The 21134-nt window shown below is 40.9% G+C and overlaps 1 protein-coding gene across 5 annotated transcripts in view; it reads right to left on the reverse strand.

Annotated features, from left to right (window-relative positions):
• Nucleotides 1-21134, reverse strand: part of chd4b (chromodomain helicase DNA binding protein 4b) — a 26928-nt gene continuing 5794 nt past the window's right edge. For 3 of the 5 annotated variants that reach the window (XM_049583555.1, XM_049583553.1, XM_049583552.1), the window contains 30 exons: nt 20767-21012; nt 20344-20547; nt 19995-20206; nt 19644-19775; nt 19455-19554; nt 19062-19253; nt 17478-17678; nt 17149-17286; nt 16916-17037; nt 16630-16803; nt 15775-15916; nt 15394-15643; nt 15178-15302; nt 14994-15086; nt 14737-14878; nt 13768-13937; nt 13395-13584; nt 11082-11168; nt 10101-10192; nt 9864-9997; nt 7827-7971; nt 6745-6901; nt 5976-6061; nt 5628-5886; nt 5486-5542; nt 4982-5152; nt 4739-4847; nt 3882-4014; nt 3576-3771; nt 1-1284 (listed from right to left, as the gene is read on the reverse strand). In XM_049583555.1, coding sequence (XP_049439512.1) covers nt 1082-1284; nt 3576-3771; nt 3882-4014; nt 4739-4847; nt 4982-5152; nt 5486-5542; nt 5628-5886; nt 5976-6061; nt 6745-6901; nt 7827-7971; nt 9864-9997; nt 10101-10192; nt 11082-11168; nt 13395-13584; nt 13768-13937; nt 14737-14878; nt 14994-15086; nt 15178-15302; nt 15394-15643; nt 15775-15916; nt 16630-16803; nt 16916-17037; nt 17149-17286; nt 17478-17678; nt 19062-19253; nt 19455-19554; nt 19644-19775; nt 19995-20206; nt 20344-20547; nt 20767-21012 — 4662 coding nt within the window. In that variant the 3' untranslated portion in view covers nt 1-1081. The remainder of the gene's footprint in view (nt 1285-3575; nt 3772-3881; nt 4015-4738; nt 4848-4981; nt 5153-5485; nt 5543-5627; nt 5887-5975; nt 6062-6744; nt 6902-7826; nt 7972-9863; nt 9998-10100; nt 10193-11081; nt 11169-13394; nt 13585-13767; nt 13938-14736; nt 14879-14993; nt 15087-15177; nt 15303-15393; nt 15644-15774; nt 15917-16629; nt 16804-16915; nt 17038-17148; nt 17287-17477; nt 17679-19061; nt 19254-19454; nt 19555-19643; nt 19776-19994; nt 20207-20343; nt 20548-20766; nt 21013-21134) is intronic. The other 2 variants (XM_049583556.1, XM_049583554.1) reach the window with 1 other exon arrangement.

Genomic DNA, 21134 nt, shown 5'->3' on the forward strand with positions numbered 1-21134 from the left:
TGACTTTTTATTGTAGTTCATAAAAACAAACAGCAATGATAAAAACAGCGAGGTGGTAACCATAATAATATTCAATAATGTAAAACAAGATAACAATATACAGTAAGAAATTAAATTAACTTAAGATTGCCTTCGTTCTCAAAACCATCCCATGTACCTAAGAGCTGTGGAGCTATTGCATGTCCGTATTTCGGGAGAACACGGGAGAGTTTCCAGGGAGCAAATCTGTGGTGCAGTTAGGAATGTCGAGGTGCTGGTTGGGACGTGAGCACAGAGAGTTGATCCTGGATCGAGTCACCTGACGAGATGGGTGGAGGTTTGGGATGGAGGGTAGGGACGCAGAGGAGGTAACGGATCTGACTGACTACTGATCGAAAAAGTGACAGTAACAGTCTCTCAGCATCGGGAGCTTTCTGCAGTAGAGGTGCACGATAATATGCCCGGTTTTATACACACATACGTACAGGAAACACACACACTCTTTTCTCTCTCTCGCTCTCTACACATACACACATACAGGTGAGGACATTAATAGCTGAACGACTTTTTTTTTTAAAAAAAGAAAAAGTTTCACAATTTTCTAAAGGTGAAAATGAGCACAATAAAATCCCTTGAATTGTTCAATAATCCAAAAAATTACTACAAAGCACCAGTATACTCCAAGCATGCTGCTTTTTCTCCAGTCTAGCTTCTTCTTCATGTTACATATAGTTACACACACATGTTTGACCCTGCTGTAAAGACAGAACAGGACAGGTCGGTGGAGCTGCCCGCAGTTCAGTCATGACGACAGTGTTCAGGTTACAGGAGTTAAAATCAGAATCCCAGTGAAGGAGAAAGACTCGTTTCCATTCCCTCCCATCCTACATCTGCAGTTCCAGTCTTCTCAAAACAAAGTCCGGCATACAGTAGCTGATGCTCCACTGAGTCTGGAGATGGGTTGTGGGTGCAGAACGAGGAGGACTAACCTGACTGTGCTGTACATGGTGGTTAAGTAGGGGAGGGGGGACGTCTGCTACATGGCGGTGAGGTGAGGGCGACTAGCCTCAGTCAGTGAGAGTGACATGTGCGAGGTGATTGGTCAGCGGGGCACCTGCATCTGCTGCGAGGTCTGTGACTGGTTCTGTGTGGGGACGTCGGGGCCCCGGCTGGCCAACCGGCTGAGGATGTTCCTCTCGGACATTTGCAGCCGCACGGCGACAGGGGGTATCCTGGCAATGGTTGCCGGGAGACGGGTGACATCAGCCTTCATGTCGCTCAGCAGCTCCTCGAGCTGTTTGAGAACTGGAAATACAACACAGAAATGAGCTATGAGTGCCACACTGACAATCTAACTGAAGGACTGCTGTAGTTTCTCAGTCAGTTTATGTCTGGTGAAATTCAAGGATTCAAAATACCACATTTTAGCATTATGACGCAGTCAGACCAGGTTCACCTGTTAAACGTAGTAACTGATGCAGGAGGGGACAGGAGATAGCATGGCTAATGCTGCAAACACTGACTATAGGAACTAGCATGCTAACAGCAGTAAACCACAAGGTTGTAAATTATACAGCTCCTACTGACAATGACCATTTTGTCAAACATGTGACAGTCACTGTCCGCAGTTACTAAAGCCAAACAGCATCTCTCCTTCTCCACTGCTTTTATTATTCTGTCAAGCAGTTATCAATTAGCAACTGTTTTGATAATCTTTTAAGTTAATTTTCAAAAAAAGAAAAGCCAAACATTTGGAGGCTCCAGCAGAATTTCTGTGCAGCATTTGTTTTCATTTAGGTTTTCTTCACCAAATGAAAAATCTTCTAAGCTCGTCTGTGAGGCGCTAATTTTATTAAAACATGATATCTTCCCTCAGTAATGGATGTGCTGCTCAGTGGGGAAGCAGTGGCACTCGTGCCTACAGTGTCGTGGCAGTACGTGGCATTTCTGAACTTTAAGCCCATGTTTAGAAGAAACATGTTTCAGCATACTGTGGGTGTTTCCACCCTTAGTTGAAATGATCCTTTTAAAGACCTAACAAGCAGCACTATTGTCACTTTTCTTCGTGAAATGAAGCCACGCTTTGGACTGTTTCGTCCTCTCTACCATGACTCCTTCTTGTTACAAGTTTTCCAGCAGCGTAGATATGAATTTGACATCATCATTTGTAATGTGCAACGGTCAGAAACACATGCCAGCACTGATAAAAAAGCTCAGAGGCATATGATTTCCGCGATTCGGAAAATTTCTCCACTAGAACTGGTTTCACGATCCCCATCCCTACTTCAGCTTCTCAAAAGTTATGATTTGGTGCTCTAGGATAACATGATGGGCATTTTAATAGGTCAAATTATTAACTGACATTGTGGAAAAATGTAAACAGACCAAGTATTGGTAAATTTTTGAAGGAACTGTTTGCATGAAAAACAAACCTATTCAATTCAGAGAAAACAATAACTATTTAAAAGAACGTGGTTTTTTTGGTTTGTTTTTAAAATAATTATCTTGGAACACACAGATTAAGAAAGTGCACTGGCTCAGCTGAGTGAATTTGCATTAAGCCTTGCATACCTTGCTTTCTGATGACTGTGTGGTGGGGTGAAGTTGAAAATTGGTGCATTAGAAACATATCTTTATATTGTAGTTTAATTTATTTATAATTGTTCCTGTATTTTTATTTTATGCCTACTAGTTTTTTATGTTTGTAAATTGAAACTGATACTATTTCTTGAAAATCTGATAAAAAAGGGATAAATTAATTAAATGAGAAAGTAATAAGCAGCTTAATTGTCGAAGGAAATAATCCTTGGTTTCAGCCTAGAAAACAAACCATCATATTTTGCAAGTGATCATCTCTTCAACCACAGAGGTTGATGACTGGGTGGTTGCAATGGTTATCACCTAAACAAGTAATGAAAAGCTGTCTTTGTTCTGACTATGTAAGCTGCCCACAATATTGCACCTGATATTTGTTGCTGGTCATGTTAGCTGCTATAATTAGAGCCTAGAAATTCAAATTTTTGTGTTGACATAATAGTTCCCTTTTCCCTACTGCTGATACTATCACAATGACAATCAACACTTCTCTCTCACACAAACTCAAGCTCCTTCAACTCTGAAGCTTCTTATGTAATAAAAAAATGTTTTCTTAGACACAAATAATTTATTGTGTGAGGTGACAGTATATATAGAATATTTTAAACAATTCTACTGCCAAGATCTGCTGTTTTTTTTTCATAGCAATAGCTCTACTACATTTGACTTTGTGAATCTGTGAGTTTGTAGGTGAGTTGCATGGCATTTGTAACTGCAACTAATGATTATTTTCGTTATTGATTAATCTGCCAATTACTTTCTCCATTAATTAGTTTGTCATTAAAAGTCAGAAAACAGTGAAGCATGCCCTGTGTAGAGAGCCAAAGGTGATGTCCTCCTCAAAATCCAAAGCTGTTCAGTTTATAATTACGTATGACACAGAAAAGCTCCAAATTCTCATATTTAAAAAGCAAATGTTTGGCTTTTTGTTTGAAAAAATTAATAACTAAAACAAGTCAATCATTAAAACAGTTGTACCCATCTCTGTTTTGATCATTTACCTTTATGCAGAACTGCATTGGCTGGCTTGTTTCCAGACATCGACTCTTTGCTGAGGTGCTGGTGGGACTCAGCGAGACACTCCACCTCACTGAAGCGAGTGTTGAGGGCCATGGAGGGGTGGGCCGGGTCCTCTGTCATGTTCAAGTAAGCCGCCCTGCGCAACTGCTCCTCGATCACCAACGCCTGTTCCAATAACTGCGCAGGAAACAAAGAGAGACGACATGTCCGGTGAGATATGATACAAGCATAGACAGACACACACACAGAGGGGAAACATGTAAGACTAGAGAGCATGCTGTGCTCACCTTGAACCTGCGGGCCAGAAACTTGTTCTTGATCTCCAGGAAGTTTCCTCTGCTCATCTCCCCTTTGAAGGGCTCATTGAGGATGGCAAACCTCACATCGTTCTGCACATCCTGCCACCGAGCGTAGCCGTGTCTGAGAGATGCCGAGGTCAAGTGTAACAACATTATTGTCTTGTGAGCGTCATATTATCCTGTGCTGATTTTGTTCTCAATAACTGCTGTTTATCATGCTCAGATAACTTCAGATTTTGGAACTCAGGCAACTTGTTTTGCAAAGGTCCTTCTCTGTTAAACCTAGCTTGAATACCTGATCCAGTACATTTTGAATGGATTAATAGGCCCCTAAATAATTCTTAATCCACACAAACACCTCACTGTCATAACAGAAAACCATAAAAGAAAAACAAAAGCCTCAGAATGCAGCATGGTCTTGGTGTACTTTGTATTAGCAGCCATAGTTTCCTACCATTTTGAATGCAGTGATGTGGTACGAAGCGGCAGCTAATGATTATCTGAATTAATGGTTAATCTGAAGATTTCTTTGTCTTCCAAATAATGGATTGTTTATTCAATAAAATATCAGAAAATAGTGAAAAATTCCACAATCACAACTTCCCAAAGCCCAAGATGTCACCATCAAATTGCTCATTTTGTCTGGAGAAAGCCAAATATAGTAAACTGAAACCACAATTTCATATTTAAAAGGTCAGAACCAGTTTCTCAAAACAGTAGCTGCAACAGCTGCTTATTAATTTTCTGATGATTGACTAGTTGCAGCTACTCATTTCAGCTCTGATGTGATGGGAAACCAACAATCCCCATGTGAATTTAACAAAAATGGTCCACTGAAAGGATACTGTATGATTCCAGCCAGCAGCCAGTAGTCATGGCGACGGTGCCAAATCTCAAAGGTCTTCTTGGTGACGGTGGCTGCCCTCTCTTCATTCTGCCACAGAGAGTGGAGCTCTGGGAACGAGGGCACAAAGGTCAAAAGACAGAAAATAAAGAGAAAGGAAAGGGGAGAGAGAAAAAGTGTGTGTGTGTGTGTGTGTGTGTGTGTGTGTGTGTGTGTGTGTGCATGTGTGCGTGTGTGTGTCCACCTGTGAATCCTCCATCAGCGATGTTGAACATGAACCTCTGCTTGGTGGCTTTTTTCTTCTCTTCACTGACGTTAACCACCGGCGCAGCTGTTGCTCCTTCTTTGGTGTTCTCTCCATTCTGCAGTTTGCCAGTCTCGTCTGGTTTCACAGCATCCTTCTCCTCTTTTTGCTCTGTGAGAAAACAACAGCGACAAAGTTTAAAACTCAAGACATCTTCTCATTATAGAGACTTGGGTTGGGCAACTAGATGAATACAGCGGCTACAGGGAGGCCTGTCATAATAACTAAGTTATTGACTTATGGAAAAATATATGGACATGACCGCAACATTGCCTTTGTGTTTATGGCTGTGTTTGTTTACATAAGAATGTCACCAACATTCACAACACAGAATAATTTACCAGTTGCCTGCAGCAGCACCTTTGTCAATTTTTGTCATTTTATTTTGCTAATTTATTGAAGTACAAGTTAGAGCTGCTGCTCAGTGGGCGGGGAGAGATGTACCTTTCTTCTCCTCTGTTTGTGGACTTGTGTCCATCTTCTCATCTTTTCCCTCCTCAGCTGAAACAAGAGAAGCAGAAGTTAAAATCACAGAAAAGGAAATAAAATGAAACACAATGGAGAGCAGTTCAAACACCTGCCTCACCTTTGGATTTGTCCTCATCTGAATCCGTCTTGCCGTCCGAACCTTCACCCTTGACCTCAGCAGGAATGTCCTTCTCCGTTTCTGAAGTCTTGTCCTTTTCTTCCTTCTCCTTGCTCATGTCTTCAGCCTCCTTCTCCTTGCCTTCATCTCCATTTCCTGTCTCCTTCTCTTTCTCCTCCTTCCCTGTAGCGGACTCTACCTCTTCCTCTTTCTTCTCCAGGACGGGGGATTTTTCAGACTCGTCTGGGATTTCAATAATCTAGGAAAGAGGCAGTGGGTTAATGTTGCTGCTTAAAGCTTATTAAACTGCACTGAAAATAAAAATGGGTGATGTGGATAAAAATTCACCTCCGGATCATCGGCCTTCTTGGCTCCTTTGCCATCCTCACCCTCCTTCTTCATGTCTTCCTTGTCCTCTGATTTAGATAAATCCTCTGACAAGAAACACAACTCAAATGTTAACAACAGGTAGGCAAAGAGTGCATTTTATCTTGTCTCTGTTAAAAAATTAATTACATTTTTGAAGAGTGACGGTTGAATAAGCCAAAAAATAAATGTCAAGTGGCCAAGTTTTTCTTGTTTAATGTTATTCTGGTTGTATCCACAAGAGGGTGTCAGGGTATACTCTGACAGTCAAGAGATAACTGTATATGAGCCTGAACAGAGACTAAATGATGGCAGAATATTTTTCGGTGCGTTGCAGAGATAAACAATTGCTTCACAATTTCCAGGGTTATTTCACAGTAATGACTTTAGTTTTAACATTTAGTTAGAATTCATTTTACAGTTCAGTCAGGGTAAAAGTTGAAGTAAAGCATGTGCTGCTGAGATTAAGAGGAAATGGAAATGCATGTCATTTGTCAAAGGACCATCATAAGGCCAGTGTTACGACATACAGTATATGAGTCTGTGATGGTTCTTATTGCAAAAGAAAAGGCTAACTACAGTGTGTGCATCATGAAACGAACTTATACTATTATACTATAATAGTATACTACTATATTCTAAGAAATCATATAGATTATTATTTTAAAATTTCTTTTAATATTCCAGTAGTAGTATAAAGAGTGTGTGTGTGTGTGTGTGTGTGTGTGTGTGTGTGTGTGTGTGTGTTTACCTGGGACAGGAGTGTTGGGCTGTGTGTCTGCAGGGGTCCCAGTAGATGGAGTCTTTGGGTCTTCACCTGCAGCCAAAGCTGCAGCCCTTTTGTTCTCCTCCAGCTCGGCCATCCAGGGCATCGACCACTGACCGTTCACATGCTCAAACTCCTGCACCTGTTAACCGACACATGACTCCTCATTCAGTCATTCGTCCATCCATTTATTCATTATTTCTCTTTCATGGCAAACATGTGGCCAATCCCACATAGGTTTACAAACCATCATTAATTTATGTACATGTACATACAAAATCTCAAATAAGCGATTCACATAAGGAGCTACCAAATATCTACAGATTATCTCAATAAAGAGTTTTCATCTCTGCTCCCAGGCTCCCTCCAGATAACTGGTTAATTTATATGTTTCATACGTGAACAGCCATGTCAGTCTTTGTGCATCTTCCATATTTACAAAATTCATATTTTTCATATTTTTATCTTATGGAACAAAGTTCATAAGATAAAAATAGTTCACAATAAAAAGAACAGTAGAAAACCACAGAGAACTTATTTTCTATTTCATTTACAGCATACTGGACAGATCCACTTTTCCCCATCTGGATTAATATACCATCTGTTTTCCTCCACAGGTGAGCTAACTGTCACAGAGAGTTGTGCAGCTCTTTGTTGCATGTAAAACTTTGGATTTTATTGGGCCAGTTGTTAATAAGAGAGAGAGAGCTCCACAATTTTAAATAAAGTCATTATTTTGTGTTATTTAGTTTATCATTCAAGTAACTCTGCGTATACTGTATCTATTCTTTTGACCTCTAATGTGGCCCGCTCTAATTTTGCATTAAACATACATCATGTCAGTGGTTAAAACTGTTTTCAAATGGGAAAAATTATTAATGATTAACCAGTAATCCACAGTTAACATCCTCCTGTTTTCCATGAGCACCCATCACATAGTTTTGATCTATGTTTATATCTACAGACCAACCAGTCATCTCGCTCTTTTTCTAAGACACTCCACTATCGGTTGAATTAACTGCTTAAAATGTACCTTCCTAGTTTTTCCTCTAACTGGTGATCCATACCTTTTTCCTTATGAGTGACATCACACCAATACGGGTGAGCACGTGTTGCCTCGACAGACCCTCACGTGGGACGCCGTCTGCGAAGGTCTCAGCTCCATCAGCCCCCGGCTCACAAAGGTGACGCATGAACAGAGATACATAGGCCCTGCAGCATGTGTGAAGAAGGTGGAGGAAATGTCGATTTCACACATTTCAGAAAAATGCACAAAGGAAACACTGCATATCAAACAGAATGATGAATATACCAGAGTCATGCTTACAGTGCAGACAGTCCTGCCAAGTAAGGTGGAACACAACTTCGTGGTAGGTTTTGTTTGAAATGTTTTGATTATATCGCCAACACCTGAGATTTGGCCTCTATACACAGCAATACTTCTATGTAAACATTTTGAATTAAACCTTTTTTTTTTTTCATTCAAAAGACCGCCACAGTTCTCAAACGTTGTCTACACACGAGTCATAGAAGAAGTCTGTGCTTTTAATTTCATGTTGCAGACATATTTTGGTCAACACTAAAAACTAGGGTTGTACCAAGCGACATGTTTTTAAAAATTAAAGCTTCAAACAAAAACCTCAATAGAGGTCATCACCCTTAAAAAAAAAAAAAAAAAAGACCGCCCTGTGGTTGTATGCTTCTGCGCACAAGTCAAGTTTCTTTTACAGTTTACGTCCATGTCTGCGAAAACATGGCTGCTTCACACACTTCATATATCTTCCCCGCGACAGCACATAAGAGCTATACAATCAGTATGATTTCAAGGTGGACGCCCAAGGTGAGTGTCAGCAAGTAAGTATCAGACCTTCTGGTCCTGAGATATGATGTTGAGTAGTGGCCAGAAAAGTGTTTTATGCAACACTGTGATGTCACAGTGAAGCTGACCTTTGACCTTTAGGATACAAAATGTCATCACTTCATTATTTTATCTTATTACACATTTGTGTGAAGTTTTGTTATAATTAGCCTATGAATTCTTGAGTTATGGCCCAAACCAAATTTTGTGAGGTCACACTGACCTTGACCTTTAATCTTCGACCACAAAATTCTGGTCAGTTTATTCTTGTGTGTCAAATTTAAAGTAATTCCCTTCAGGTGTCCTTGACATATCACGTTTACGAGAATGAGACAGACGAGGTCACAATGACCTTGACCTTTGACCACTGAAATCTAATCAGTTCATTGTTGTGTCCATGTGAACATCTGAGCCAAATTTGAATTTGAAGAAATTCAGCCCTGCCAAAAATATATGGTCACTTTTGGGCAGAAACCTCATATGCCAAAACCGCTACTTTTCAGGAAGTGCAAAAAACTGTGTTTCTGAAAAAGCTGAACACTGCTGCATCAAAGCTGGTATTGCATGGAACGCCCAGTAGATCAGTAGGTAGATCAGGCACCCCATGTACATAGACACTGTCCTTATCCCAGCAGCTGTGGGTTTGATTCCAGCCTGTGGCCATTTGCTGCATGTCATCCCCTCACTCTCCCTCTTCCACGCTTGGTCTGTCCCATCTAATACAGGCATAAAACGCTTGCCCAGAAAAGTTGTTACTGCATCTTTACTTATGGTCAAATACTTGCATGTGTCATTATATTTTACCAAAGTCAAGCTCAAATGGAGTTACAGGGTTTTTAACCAACAAATGTCAATATGCATGTCCATCACTGATTAGAATGGTTGCATCTGAGGCTGCAAGTGCATTACCCTACATCATTATCAACTTAGGTCACAAAGGTTATTATAGCTAATGAGACAAATAAGAATTAGCTAGTGCACCCAGCGATTCCTCCGCTTCACTCCCTGCTGCATGGAAACTATTAGTCGGGAGGAGAGAGGGCAGAGGCTCTGGTGATGGACCAACAGTAGCGACTGTCACAACTCAAATTCAGCCAGCACCAACTCTGTACTGTTCTTATTCAAACTACCAGCACACAAAATCGCTTTGTCACTGTCACTACAGGGTGGAGCTAAGAGGTTCTGCAGAACGATGGTTAATCATAAGCTACTTTTCATTGATTAAATACTTGTAAAACCCACTCACTTGAATTCTTTCTCAGACTTCCCGCGGAGGTCCCTGACCAGCCACTGGTTGGTGAAAGCGTCCTGGGGAGGCATCCCATAACGCATCACAGCATTCAGGAAAGCCTTTCTCTGCCGTGCATTGAAGCCCAAAACCTGACAGATGATAAACCAGGATAAGATGTTTAAAATTTTAAAAACACAAATTCAACAGGAAGTCACTCTCAAGGCATTTATCACCGTCTCTGCAGGAACTCACCTCGATGTTACCGCCCACTCTGGCCAGCAGCGGAGGCAGAGGTTTGTCCCGATCGTTCCTCAGCCCTTTGCGGTTTGGTCTGCGGGCGTTCGCTATAAGGAAATGAACACAGTTCATTTATCTGATATTCATTCCAGTCAATAAAGTTTCACCGAGGCCATGACGTCAAAACTCAAACTGAATTTGATGTGATCATTGTGTGTGTTCTTAACGTCCTAGAGATGCTCCACTTACGTCACGTCACACTCTGATCCTGCTGAAGCTCTCCCTCCTCTCAACCTCTCAACTCCTCTACATTAAATGCTTCTTAATATGGCTTTCAGAACATTTACAACTGAAAGCAGTGTTGTGGTACTTTATTTAATGCATTTCAAGGAACAGAGCCATAATCAAATAAAATAAAAAAAATACAATAAATATAAAACACGTACAGTCAAAATGAACTACCAAATAAATAACATTTATATCATCTTATAGGGAACAATTTGATCTGAAACAAGTTCCTTTTAAACAAACCCTTTAAGTGCATTTTTAAAAAACCTGAACACTAAAAATCTCTTTAAAGTGCATGTTAACAGTTGCTGGCCGAGAAACCATTGATTTTAATCTTTTTGCCTGTTTATTTCCTTTCCTCCTTCTCTTTTCTTCCTGTCTCTTTCTCTTTCTGTCTTGTTTTTCCTCTGTGCGCTCAGAGCAGAAGACACAGTGGCACGGGCGGTTACGTGACATGTAGAGGTAGTCAATGAAGATATCATAGCTGTCGTCTGAATCTGTATACACACCTGTAGAGGCGGTTTGAAGGATGTTAGTAGGTGAAAGAACCTCAGTGTCTCAAGCATTACTGGGACCCAATGTTAGACTCAAGTAAAAACTTAATTCTGTATAACTTCACATTAGTATTTGGTGGCTTCAGTTAATCTACCACCATATCACACACACACCTCTTTTCTTAACAGCAGTGATCTAAACAGTAAGCCTTACCTTCACTACGTTCATCAAAGTCCTCGTCGCCCTCCTCCGAGGCCACAGAGTAATCCGACTGGTTATCGGACTGATCCTCCTGCCAGTCTAAAGGGAGCACAGACAGAAATGTTCAAGAGGGAGAAAACAAAAAAGGAGCTGCAGCCCCATTTAGTAACTGTCAACCAGGCGTTTAGCCAAGAGGGGGAGCGACTGCTTCTCAGGTTCTATAAATACATTTTTCTGTAAATTTCTTTTCATGGTAAGGTTTGATCACTTATTACCTCTTTATCTACCGTGTTTATATTTGCCTTTTGCCTTGCATGATTTTCTTTTAAATATGCATCTGTTTTTTATTGCTTCTTTTATTTTATTTTATGTTTTTATATTCACTATTTTACCGTTTCCTTAGTGAAGCCTCACAGCTGGCAGTATTTCACATGATTGTACTTACATATTAAATAAACTTCTTAAGTCTTCTTAAATCCCTTTAAATCTAATAGCTTACTAGAGTATTGACACGTCTGCTGCATCTGTCCTTGTAATCCTGTAAAGGCTTTGTTCAAATAAGACTCAATCAGGGGGGATGGGGAATCCTACCTATTTAGCCAGGCTTTTAAATCTAAATTATTATTTACATTATTTTATTCACTTGCTTTATTGTATTTATGTTGTAAAATGATATTACATTTTATGTTCTGTTGATTATGATTATTACTGTACTGCAATACAGTAATATTAATGATTAACTGCTATTACTGAAATTATAGCTTTTAAAATTATTATTTGTTTACATTTCCATAATTATTATTGTCTCATATGCATCCCAAATTATTATTATACATTTTTATCCCTCTATTTATCTTTGTTTTGTCTAATTTTAATCTTTTTTAATCTTCATTATCTAGTTTTTGGTATTGCTTGTATTTACCTATTATAACTATTATTAGTAGTAGTAGTAGTATTGTTGTTGTTATTATTATTCTGTAAGTTATATTATTGTAGCTTTTAATTCTATTTTATTGTTGTCACTTTTATACTTGCTTTGTCCTTTTAATCTATTTAATCTGGTTCTTTAATTTTGTATTATTTCACTTTGTTTTACTACCTATACTGTTACAGTTTTTAAAATTATTTAAAATTAATTTTATAATAATATTACATAATATTAAATATTTTTTTTCTTTTTTGTTGTTTTTACAGTCTACACTTGTTCTGTCTTAGGTTTAGTCCACATGGACACAGGTATTATTTCCCCCCTTCGTTCTCAACAAAAAAAAAAAAAAGAAAAGAAAAAAAATCCTGTCCACACACACGATTATTTTATATATATATATATATATATATATATATATATATACACACATACACACACACATACATACATATATGTATGTATGTGTGTGTGTGTGTGTGTGTATATATATATATATATATATATATATATATAAAAAATCTCCATCCAAAACATAACTGAAACGCTGTCAAGGACATGCCAAGCAAAATAGGCAGTGATATAACTGTAACCCAAAAGCCAAGCAACAAAGAAAATGACGCCGGCCAATCAGGAGCATTGACCTCCGCAGCACATTCTGACACCTCTGTTCCTCACTATAAAGTCAGAATAACTGTACATTCATGTGTCAACATAAAAAGTCCTGTTAGCAAGGTTAGAGCCAGCACAAATGCTGCCTCATTTGTGACACCTCACAAAAGAGACAATGGCGCACACTCTGACATTGAAAATCAAAAACACCTTTGAAAACAGAGTTTCTGAACATCTTAAAAAGAGTTTAACAAAAAGTCAGTTTTCAGTAACTTAAAATGCAATCTGTGTGTGGACTAAAGTCCAAAACACATAGAAAAAGCTACGTTTTCAAATATACCTGTGTACATGTGGACAAGGCCTTAATATCAGCTTGTCTGCCATCTGTGAGGCATCTTGAGCTGCACTAACCTGTATGAAAGGTGCTATAAAAATAAAGTTTGATTAACTGATGAAGGGAGAAACTGCTGGGTAATAAAGTTAGCTAGATAACTGCACTCAGGAGAAGTACAAACAGCTCTTTATACGTCACTCTGTGTTCCAGCTTTGAGGGAAACTTTGTTCCTTTATAAGGATTCAAATGATTTGTTTTGAACATGCTAGATCTGAGAAAAAGTAAAATATCAATTTCTTAATAACACACAACTAACTGTTTCTAGACCCAATCTAATGATGCCAATAACATAAAACCTGATGCTACGCACTCACTGAGTCTTTCACCAACACCACCAACAGCACTGCACAGCACTCACACACAAGAAGAGGTTGCATTATATATTGTTCTGTACCCTGTCTTATACCTCGGTCCTCCTGGGAGCCGTCATTGTAGTTGACTGGCTTTCGAGTTCTTTTGCCTTTGCCCAGATTTCGGGCGAGGTCTTCCTGCTGCTGCTCATAGTGGTGACGCAGCAGCTTCTCCCAGTAGTCAGGATCAACACTTTCCTCCTGCTTGATTACCTCCCTTTCCACCTCCTCCTCCTGGCGCAAAAACAGAGTGATAAACATATATACTAAGAATACAATTCTCTCGATTTTGGATTCTTCAGTCAACAGAGGCATGGGAAAAAGTTTTCTTCACAAATTCAGTGAAACACTGGTTGATACACAAATGGTCATATATGGGATGAAGTATTCCTTTAAGTTATGTATTCATACACGCACCTCATCGTCTTCATCTTTGACCACATACTGGGCCACTTTAAAGGAGCTGAGGTATTCGTTCATGCTCTGGAGCTCAGTGTCATCTGTAGCGTCCTGGTTCCTGTCCAGCAAGCGGTCAATGGCCTGGTCATCATAGTGGATCACACTGCTGTCATCTTCTTTGTTGTCCCCTGGAAAGCAAAATAAGTAGAAATAAAAAGAAAGCAAAAACTACATTACTGTTTTTTTAGGTCATTTTAGCTAGTTCTTATCACCCTGGTGTATTTTCAAGTGTTCAAGTTTGGTTTTAATTAGTTATTTGATGCCAAAAAAGGGGGTTTGACATCAAGATTGACAGCTGTGTGTGCCAATCAGTGCTGCTGCTTGCAATGGTTGGATGGTGGGAACTCAAAACCGCAGAGATCGCTACTGCGCAGACTCTGGCCCCAAATGACGTCACCAACGCAAGATGGCAGCGGCCAGATCAGGGACATTTTGGCTTCATTTTTGTACAGTGGAAGGAAGTGCAGGCATGTTGTCCATCTTTATATAAAGTCCCTGAGCAAAACAACAGCTACCACTACTACTGCCACCAGGACCCGGTGGCTCCTTTGCAGGTGAGGCAGTCTGGTGTTGTAAAGGTCCCTTCTGCCATCTAGTGGCTCTTCTTTTTGTTTCTAATTTACTGGTGAAATAAGATACTGTAAGATAACTTATTTAAATTTGACGATATAGCCTTAGTGTGGTACATTCCACATGACGGCTGTATCACATGTAGCCAATCTTTTTAAAGAAGAATCTGAAAATGAAGGTGGTAGTTGTCAGAGCATCAAACCCATGATTTGTTGATCTTTACTAATCAAGACACAATAGACTAACAATGTGACAGCGGTTAGTGCTGGGGAAAAAAAAAGTTTAAATCAAAAATCGAACTGAATCATGATCTTAAAATTGAAAGCAAATCATATCAGGGGGCTAAAGTCAACTCACCCTCTCCGATTTCATCTTTAAACAACTCCTCAGTTCCAAACTTGAGAATGTCATCGAGCTCCTGCTTGGACATGGAACCTGTCTTGGAGCCGAGACCAGGTCGCACCACCAGATGAGTCAGCATCATCTTCTTCTTTGCCACCTGGTTGAGGGAGGTAGGTGGAGGACAAAACATGCGGTGAGCAGTCGATCACAGAATCCTCACACGGTTGATTAGAAGTATGTGTAATTTCTTTGTAGTGTTCCTTTTCACAGACCTGTGTAATCCTCTCCTCCACAGAGGCTTTGGTGACGAAGCGATAAATCATCACTTTCCTGTTCTGGCCAATACGGTGAGCTCTGCTGAACGCCTACGAAGTACACACACAGAAAACAAATGGCGTAATCGTCCAAACAAACATGCTGACATGGATTTGATGTTAACACCTGTGGTTTGCATACCTGGATGTCATTGTGGGGGTTCCAGTCAGAGTCGTAGATGATGACGGTGTCAGCAGAGGCGAGATTAATGCCCAATCCACCAGCTCTGGTAGAGAGGAGGAAAGCAAACTGGGGAGCACCAGGAGCTGTTGGGATAAACAATATAGAGAGAAAGAAAATTAGCACTCCGATAGCAAACCATAGCAGCTATTTTAGGCAACACAATATATGGCTCACCATTAAAGCGGTCGATGGCCTCCTGTCTCAAGTTGCCCGTAACTCCTCCGTCAATTCTCTCATATTTGTATCCCTCGTTCTCCAGGAAGTCCTCAAGCAGGTCCAGCATTTTGGTCATCTGGGAGAAGACCAGCACCCTGTGGCCTCCCTCCTTCAGCTTCCTCATCATCTTCTGAAGCAGCATCAGCTTTCCTGAAGACTTGGTCAGAGCATTACCCTCATACATGCCGTTTGGAAGTTTTGGAGCCTCCTACAATCAGAGTGAGAAATCAGAATGACTGACTGCATTTAACATTTTTTAATACATGGAGGCAGATCCATGCTTCAACCCAGAAACAAACAGTTTGTTCCCATATAATTGTGAAAAGACTGGGGTCGTACCGTGGCGGCTGCAGGAAAGAGGTAGGGGTGATTGCAGCACTTTTTCAGGTCCATCACCACGTTGAGCAGAGAGACTTGGTTTCCTCCTCCGCGAGTGTTCAGGGCCTCAAAGTTACGTGTCAGGATGAACTTGTAGTATTTCCTTTGTTACAACAAAGAAAAAGATAACAAGAAAACAGACTTCAGAGATGAGGTAAAGGAAAATATACTGTACACTGTTCAGAATTCAGACTTCATACTCTACAGACCTTCTGCATATCTTATCCTAATGTAGGGCCTGTATACACATAAACAGATATTTTTTAAACTGATATTTTTCCCCTCCCTTTAAAATAAAATTCTGTCCACTTGACCTTTGTTTTACAAAGTATCTCCATCCACACTAGAACGCAAAACAGACTTCAGACAGTGCCCACATAGCTGTCTTCTGCAGTCTCCCCTGGTCGCTAACATAGCAACGTGTACAGGCTAATGCTATCTTTTTCAAAACACCAACTAGAGATCTTCTCACTGTCATTCCTCTTCAAATTGAGGACAATCGGGTCACTCAAAGATACAAGCTGCTCTGGACATAAAAAATCCGCTTCCACACCTCATCAACAACAATCCAAGCAGTGTTTACAAAACATAAGCAAACCAGTAGTCCACCAATGTGCAAAGATGACATCATCGCTTCCCAAACACTTTTTACACACCCACATGAATCCAAAGTAGCCTGAGTTTTGAAAAAGCTGCATCTTAGAAGGCATTTTAAAAAATCTCCTTTAAGTGACCTAAAACTCAGTTTGAAAGAGGCCAAAACTTAAGGTAAAAATATCAAATATTTGAAGACTATCTGTGTAGAGAGGGTCTTACTTCTGCATGGGGCTCAGCTCCACTCTAACAATGAGCTCAGTCTTTGAAGGCATGTGTTTGAAAACATCGGCCTTCAGCCTCCTGAGCATGTGTGGTCCCAGCATGTCATGGAGCTTCTTGATCTGGTCCTCTTTGGCAATGTCCGCAAACTCCTCCAGGAACCCTTCCAGGTTGCTATAAAGACAAAGAGAAAAGGAAAATTCATGAAGATAGGGTGGAAGGTGGCTGTCCTCTTTGTAGCTGCAATACAGCCACACACGCTCTGGCCGGATGCGGGGCTACTGACTTGAATCTCTCTGGAGTCAAGAAGTTCAGCAGGTGGAAGAGCTCCTCCAGGTTATTCTGAAGAGGGGTGCCGGTTAGCAGCAGTTTGTGTTGCAGTGGATAGTTGTTCAACACTCGGAAGAACTAACAGCAGGCAGAAAGAAAGAAAATTATTAGATTTTAGGCATTAAACTATTTTTTGATGTTCAGAAACACAGAATTAAACAAAGCCTCTACAAAGTATTATATTATCACCTTGGACTGGTTGTTTTTCAGCCTGTGAGCCTCGTCCACAACTAGACAGGCCCATTCAATAGAGCCCAGCACAGCCTGGTCAATAGTAATCAACTCATAGGATGTCAGCAGGACGTGAAACTTCACTGTTGAGTCTTTCTGTAAAGCACAGAGAGAGGAGGACATTAGTTAACCTGCCAAACAGGGAAATAAGTAGAAACACAATTACTATGGCTGCAAGCAGTTGTTTCCACCGGTAATCCTGTGCCACAACTTAAAACTGGTGGTTGAACTTGGTATAATATTCTTATTTGGTATCATCACTGTTGTCCTTTTTTCTTTGTCCTTACCTTCATCTTGGATGCCTTTTTCCCACCTCGGATGGCATTTCCCTCAAAGGAGAACTCGTTCTCTCTGATGACAGCCCTGCTGTCTTTGTCACCGACATAGGTCACCACATACATGTCAGGGGCCCACATCTCAAACTCTCTCTCCCAGTTAATGATGGTGGACAGTGGAGCACTAACCAGGAAGGGACCTTTGGAGTGACCCTGTACCCAGGAAGACAAAGAAAATTTTAACATGTGAAGATGTTGTACAATTATTATGAAATAGCTGCATTATACAGATGCAAAGTCAGGGCTTTTTTAACTGCACTTTCATGTATTTTTCCATACTTGGCACTTCCACCACAGCCTGATCTGACCAAAAGAATTCAAACCTCGACTGCTGCAACATTTTCATTTTATGACAGTTCAAATATGAGGAAACCATTGCAGAGTTGGAATGTACTTTGAGATGACTTTTCTTTGATTTTCTGTACAGTAAAAACCCTCAAAGTTTGCATGGTCATGTTCAGGGTCATCCTGAACAAGATTAAATTGAAATTTTTTTCTTAACCTCCAAAGGAAAATGTTTACTCATTAATGTGCAAGTTTAAAATGTGGACATTTTCAATGTGTTACACTTTCATTTGAGCTGACTTTCCCAGAGCAGTTATGTGCAGTCAAACTTTAAACTGTATATGGTTGGGGGAACATTTTGAGCAACTCTAAAATGGAAAAGTTTTTTTTTTTTTTATCATATAAGGACTGACTAAATATGTTGTGTAATAAATTATTGCTGTAATGCACTTTTCTTTGTCCTTTTTGGCTGCTACAAGCAGCGGTACATGACAGGAATTTTTGTGTTTCAAAACCTAAGCACCATCCGGCTTGAGCTTTACACTGTTATAAATGTGTTTTCTCCGCATGAGAAAATGGACATGTGTTGTGAGAGTATGTGTCAACTGCATGAGTTTCATGGTCAATGCATGAGAGTTAACAGTCCTGCACGACATATTTCCTGCACCAAATTACTTGCACTGCTGCATGTAGAGCTGAGAATTACGTACACAGTTCACATTTTTAGGGATGCACGATAATATTGGCTCTGTATCAGTCGATGTTGGCTTTAAAATGAACTATCAGTGTCATGCTTTTTCTTACTTTGTACAATGAATGAATATAAAATGATATTAATTCCACTACAGAGGAGACTTGACGATAACTAAATTTAAGAAGGGAAAAAAGTGGATATATCGATATAGGAATCAGTATATCAGATATTGGCAAAAAATGCAATATTCCACATTCCTACAAATTTCAACATGGTATTCTGAGCCCTGAAAGCGTTTTACAATTTGCTTCTCCTTCACATATATCTGATAAACAACGTAAACAACTGTATTTGTCTTGCCCTGCCTTTAGGATAGAGTTCTTTCCTTGGAGCTCATCCCCTTTCATGGGCAGAATTACTGTGCGTCACACGTCTGACACCCTGCCCACTAACATTGATTGACAGGGGAGGGCAGACTGGACAAAACAGCATCACGACAGGGTGACACAAATAAATTCTCAAGATTCTTGTGAGACAATCACATATATTGTTCGTACCTCCTTGTACAATGAATAGAGGAAGACAGCAGTCTGAACAGTCTTTCCTAAACCCATCTCATCAGCCAGGATTGTGTCTGTGGCCTGAGCCCAAGAAAACCTCAGCCAGTTCAACCCCTCCAGCTGGTAGGGATGCAGAGTGCCTCCTGTGCTGTCCAGGTAGTCGGGCTGCCGATCAAACTTGATGGTGGGCTGGAAGGAAGAAAGCAAGAGGAATATCAATTCGACACCTGTCCTGATTCAAGCTACTTTTATTCTGCTGGGGGAAAAGACTTGACAGTGATGCTTCATTTTAGTATTAATAATAAATTACTCCATTTAAAAAACTTTATATGGCAGGATGACTTTTGCTGGTGTTTTTTTTTTTTTGCTTCAGAGTTTGATAATGCTTACATCTACAACTGGATTAGCAGGCGGACGCTCTGCCTTCTTGACTTTGACTGTCTTCTTCAGCTTCTTAACAGGTCTGCCCTCATCACCCATCATCAACTCTCTAAAAGAAAATGACACAAACATATTTTCAACCACATTCTTTTAACCATGAGAGAAATATTATCTGACATTTTCTACGTCTCGGCATACCTGTGATTCCAGTATGTCTGTTTGTAGGTGTCATACTCTGGGATGTCCATGTCTTCGCTCTCCCAGGTTGACTGGTCGTAGGGCAGATCTCTCCATTTGATCAAGTAATGTATGTTGTTCTTTTTATCAACGCTACCATGGAAAAAACATACACACAAGAAAGACAGCGTTATGATGAAGCACTGTTATGTTAATTTTTGCCCTGATACAATGAATTGTCTGCGTCAACATGATATGACTAAAATACTAACTCAGTCTAATAGTTCCTCACCTTCAGAGCAAACTGAATCTACTGTAAGCTTCTTTAAACATGGAAACATTGTATTTGATACGAGACTGTCTGTATCCTACCTGTGGTTGAGGACGCGGTGGATCATCAGCCACTCCATCTTGACTCCATAGCGGTAAAACTCCTCCTCCATGTGGATAAAGAGAGGATCCTTGTTCTTCCTCTTGGTGCTTTTGTTTTCATCGCCCTCACCTCCGAAATCCACAGGAGGCGGTTCGTCCATGTCGGTCTTCCTCTGGTAGTTACGGAACATCACCTGGCAGTTCAGCTCCAGCTGGGGACAAATGACATGAAGGTTTAGAAGGGGACCGTTGGGTTTATTGTGTGTCTTGTGCATTTGTGAGGAAGTGAGCAGGAAGATCGACACTCTCAACTACAAGTGGATACATTTTCAGAGAGTGTGTGTGGTACCTGTAGCTCCAGAACCCAGGAGCAGTGCCAGTAGGACATGTTGCACCATTTGACAAAGAACTCCCTCTCCCTGCGGCCTGCCAGTGGCGGGGGATCAGGAGCATCAGCAGCGAGGTCAGCAGGCCGAGGGACAGGCGTGGGGGCGGGCGGATCGCCCCATCTCCATGTTAAGACTTTCTGGACTTTGCCCTTCATCTGTGGACACTGTTAGAAGGGAAAGAAAGGGAAATAATTCAGGAGAAGAAATCCAGTTTTCAAAGGTAATATGGAACGGTGGATTTTTAAGACATGAAAAGCCCGCAAAATAAAAGCTGCCATGGTTTATCTACTGTAGGAGTGCACAAGATGGAATCTGCATCTGCATGCACGCCCACGTGAGCACGTGCACGCGTAGACTCACAGGCACTGGTGCGCAGCACTCACCTTGCAGCGGGGGCAGATCCACTCTCCATTGGGGATTTCGGGGAGAGGAGGGTTGAGGCAGTGGATGTGGTAGGAGGAGGGGCAGGTGTCACAGCAAAGCAGCTCCCCTCCATCCTTGCACACCCGGCAGAACTCAATGTGGTGGTCGTCTTCCTCCTCCACCCCTTCATCCCTCCTGTCTTCTTCATCCTCCCCTTCGGCCTCAGAGAGATCATCCCTGGCCTCCCACTGGATCCCCTCCTTCTCCTGGTGGCAGAGTTACAGACAGAGGGAGGTGGTGTGAGCGCAAGGGGGAGGAGGGGGGGCAGACAGGCAGGGAAGGTATGCGGAACGGAGTGAAAGGAAAAAAGGGAGGGGTGTGGGGTGAT

Source organism: Epinephelus fuscoguttatus, linkage group LG8 (assembly GCF_011397635.1).
Source record: "Epinephelus fuscoguttatus linkage group LG8, E.fuscoguttatus.final_Chr_v1".
In the NCBI taxonomy this organism is placed as follows: domain Eukaryota; kingdom Metazoa; phylum Chordata; class Actinopteri; order Perciformes; family Serranidae; genus Epinephelus; species Epinephelus fuscoguttatus.